The following is a 4250-nucleotide window of genomic DNA, read 5'->3' on the forward strand; positions in this document are numbered from 1 at the left end:
TGGGGCTGCGCTCGATGCCACCATCTCTGTCGCCGACAGAGATGAAATGTGGTGAAAGGCCCTGTGTTTACTAAACGGAGGTTTCCCAGAACGGTACAAAGTCCCCCGGAGACACATCCTGTTGCCTCCTGTGCGACTCGGGTCACCCAACCCCACACATCGATCCTTGCCGGGTTGGACGCGGGGCGTTCTGCAGCTTTGCTCTGTTTCTGCATCAGCTCTTTTCGATGAGGTCAGACCTGCCGGGAGAGCACCAGGGCGCTGCAGACAGCACCAAGCTCTCTCCCTCCACACGTGCTGGCATTCCCGACCTTCCCATCGCGTGGCACTCGCCGTTCATGGCAAACTTGGGTGTGACTACGCGCTTGGAGGTTCTCGCTACGCAAGGAGGCAGATTTAGGGTGGGATTTTGCGTATTTTTACCCAGCCTGTTTGACCTGGTTTGACAGAGACTTCTTGTAGAATCCCAGAGCAGTTTGGGCAGGAAGAGACCTTAAAGCCCCCCCAGTCCCACCCCCTGCCACGGGCAGGGACACCTTCCACCAGCATTCTTGCATGCCCTAATCTTTTAGACAAGATATTTTGGGGTTAAAGGAGCTATGGGTATGTCTAATTCCCTTGGCGTGTTTTCCCCTTGTTCGGGCTTGTTCTCCTCGGACGGCCAGCAGGCAGCCAGCCCACGGTAAAACTGGTTTGAGACCTATTTGTGTGTACTCCAGCGATAGTTATAAAAGTTTTGAGTCTTCCACTACAAAATATTCCAACTCTTATCCAGCGGATCGATATTTGGAAACTGCAAATCCCAGCTCTCTCAGCTGCCCCTGAACCCTCTGGCTGCGGGAATTCTGTGTGAAACAGGCGCTGTGGAACCGAAATCCGGGACGCCGTAGCAGCCTGAGGGAGGATTAAGAGTTACCTGTAAACCAAAAGAATTTCACTGCCATGCTTAAGGAGTGTGACCGAGCACACACAGGCGTGCAGTAACGAGCCACGAGCTGCTACAGACAGGGTCACAGTCTTCTACTGGTATAAAAGTATCGCAGTCGTTAAAGGGTGTAATTAATCCCGGGGGTGGCAGCCAGCCTTCACGTTGGGGCTGCGGCTTGTAAAACGTATTTTATGTGGTTTGCAGGCACCTGTAATGAAGGATTTCTGCTACGGGAGTGAAGACTCCCTGGGATCTGCCAACGTCCCTCTTGCCACGTAGTTCCTGAAAACGTGCCGTCATCCGGCCCACGACAGTCCCCCGTCCGTCTGCGCTCTCCGGCACGCTTCCGCACCGGCCAGATGGGGCCGGCCGGGGTGAGCGAGTCTTGCTGATCACCCCTTGGCTCTCCAGCTGGCCTATCCGCTTCTGGATGGGAACCTGGGCATCTCGGTGCGATACAGCCCTCGGGGCACTGCTGTGGCAGCCACGGGCACTCGTTCTTCCACCCTCGGCAAGAGCAGGGTCCTCCGGGCGATGGAGCAGGGTGCAGAGCTGTTTAACGTCCTCCCTCTCCAAAGCAGCTATACCAAACTCCCACCGGCGCCGAAGAGCTCTGAAACCCCCTCTCCCGGGATAGTCTATGCCAAGGATGCTCGGAGCCTCTGGGCCAGTCACAGCGGGGGGCCACCGAGCAGGCTGGGGGTGCACCATTAACTCTATCCCGGCTGAAACCAGGACGCTGTAAGGTATTTCCAGAGGAGAATCCACATTACAGTCTGTGAGTGGGGTAAATTTTAGGGGTTTTAGCGTGGTTTGTGGTCCCTGTTCACAGATGCAGTGTTTTAATTTTCAGTTCTCTCCTCCTGTGGGTTTCTAAGGCAGAACCAGGGCACCAGGAGAGCAAACCAGGATCTTTCGGCAGAGGGCCTAAGGTAAGGGTTGGCCAAGGCCGGACAACTGGAGATGCGCCATGAGAGATGAGCACAGAGAACCAACCCTAGGTAATACAGAGAGGAGGAGATTTCAGCTGGAGAAGTCAGAGACACCTGACAGGCACAGGCTCAGATGTTCCTCAGGCGCTCAGAGGTCATGGGAACAGACGATGGAAAGACAGCTCAAGTACCTGTAGCCTCACCACGGGCATTTCAAATAAAAAGGGCTCTTGGGCACACCGACCCCATCTGTGAGCTTCCTTTCGTCACAGAAACACGGAGTGAGTTGGGTGGGAAGGGACCTCACAGCTGCCCCCAGTGCCACCCCCTGCCATGGGCAGGGACACCTTCCACTAGCTCAGGTTGCTCCAAGCCTCATCCAGCCTGGCCTTGGACACATCCAGGGATGGGGCATCCACAGCTTCTCTGGGCAACCTGTCACAGTGCTCCCCACCCTCTCCATGCAGAACTTCTCCCTGATATCTAATCTAAACCTCCCCACTTTCAATTGAAACCTGTTACCCTTTGTCCTGTCACTCTCTGCCCTTGGAAAAAGTCCCCCCCAGCTTCCTTGTAGCCCCCCCAGGCACTAGAAGGGGTTCTGGGGTCTCCCCGTAGCCTTCCCTTCTCCAGGCTGAACCCCCCAACCCTCCCAGCCTGTCCCCATGGCAGAGGGGCTCCAGCCTTTACTCCTCCTCAGAGTGGACAAAGTGAAAGCCAGGATGAATACAGTAACCAAGTTGTGCCACAAGACAAATGTCAATCAGCTTTTTTGAACAATATCTCCTTCCTCTGCATATAATACACAACACAAAATGTTTTATTTGAAAAATAAACATTTGATTCATTTTTACAGTAACACAGCAACATCCCACCGTTCTGTCAAATCACACGTACACCCTCGGGCTGCAAACTGTTCCCCTTAGTGGTCAAGCCTTAAACATGTTTGATCTGAGAAGTGCTGCAGAAGTAAGGTTGGTAGAGAATCAGGTAGAAATACGCAGTGCAGATGTGCACCCTTGCTTTGGGGCTTTTTGTCTGGTTTTGGTGTTTTAGACCCAAACCTGGGTCTAGGTACATCATCGACAGCGGAAGGCAACTGTACCGAAGGCAGGGAAGGACTGGCTAGTGAAGATGCCCTATTCACACACACAAAACACTCCTTCCTGTTGGATCTATCAGAAAGGATCTATCAGGATCTTTTCCCCCAGGAAACCCAAAATGTGCTCTACGGTAAAAATCATCCAAGAATTCCAGGCAACCCTCCTGCGCCCCCGATTTCGAACCCGCTACGGAGTCTCCTATAAAGCTTTAGAACGGCCCCAGCGTTGCAGGATAGCAAACCCTGAGCCGACGTACACCAAAGGAAAACTAGTTTCAGTTCCAACCTTCTGGCGTGAAGGGGAAGAGAAGGAAAACTTGGTTCTTTCTACATCAGGAAGAACATCACAGTGACTTTCCAGCCAGGACATTCCCGTCAGTGTTTAACACGCTACTGTCTGAAAAGCATAAAGCTTGCAAGCACGGACTTGCTTCATCCCAGCGGAGTCTGACTGTGTTCCACGCGGCGAGGTGTCGGTATCTCCTTTCAGAGATCTGTCTTTCCCTCGTAACGACACATACACGCAGCCCTCTGGCTATCCAGGTACGGTTTACATCCCAAATGTATAACCGCATCGAACAACAGCTGGACGGTCGATTCACAAGCTGCAGGCAAAGAGGAGTTCGGTTGGAAGTACGCTTTGAACGGAACACGGAGCTAAGAGAAACCACTCTGGTGAGCTGAGTGGTTTGAAGACAGGAGGAGTCTCTTCGGGCACAGCAAATGGGCTGTCAGATGAAAGACTGAACCACATAAGTTGTGAGTAAAGACTTTTCATATGCCAACCAAAAGGAAGAAGAAAATTCATTGCCTGTGGAATGTTACCAGCGGGAGAACCATAGAACCATAGAATCCCAGAATGCTTTGGGTGGGAAGGGACCTTACAGCCCCCAAAGTCCCTCTCCCTGCCATGGGCAGGGACCCCTTCCACTAGACCAGGTTGCTCCAAGCCTCATCCAGCCTGGCCTTGGACACTCCCAGGGATGGGGCATCCACAGCTTCTCTGGGCAACCTGTCCCAGCGCCTCCCCACCCTCATCACTCAGTCTTGGAAAGACCAAAAGAGCTGCTTTACCCCCCCTTTTTGCAGAGGTCGCTAGCGTAGCAGCCCAACAGATCCGAGCACACGCTCACCCGTTCTAACTCTAGACTCTACCACGACGACTTCTCTGCAGTCAAATGAATCTGAGACGCTCCAACACAGGCTCGTTCTGAAAACTGCCTGCTCTCGGTGGGACTGCTGGGTGTCCAAGTGACACGGTCCAACTGAGGATGTGCGGTTGCGTCGT

The 4250-nt window shown here is 53.3% G+C and overlaps 1 protein-coding gene across 1 annotated transcript in view; it reads right to left on the minus strand.

Annotated features, from left to right (window-relative positions):
• Nucleotides 1-3448: 3448 nt before the first annotated feature.
• Nucleotides 3449-4250, minus strand: part of PLA2G12A (phospholipase A2, group XIIA) — a gene marked incomplete at its 5' end in the record, with an annotated part of 2660 nt that continues 1858 nt past the window's right edge. Inside the window, one exon of the mRNA XM_010158454.1 lies at nt 3449-3567. Coding sequence (XP_010156756.1) covers nt 3449-3567 — 119 coding nt within the window. The remainder of the gene's footprint in view (nt 3568-4250) is intronic.

Source organism: Eurypyga helias, unplaced genomic scaffold (assembly GCF_000690775.1).
Source record: "Eurypyga helias isolate BGI_N326 unplaced genomic scaffold, ASM69077v1 scaffold24109, whole genome shotgun sequence".
In the NCBI taxonomy this organism is placed as follows: Eukaryota; Metazoa; Chordata; class Aves; order Eurypygiformes; family Eurypygidae; genus Eurypyga; species Eurypyga helias.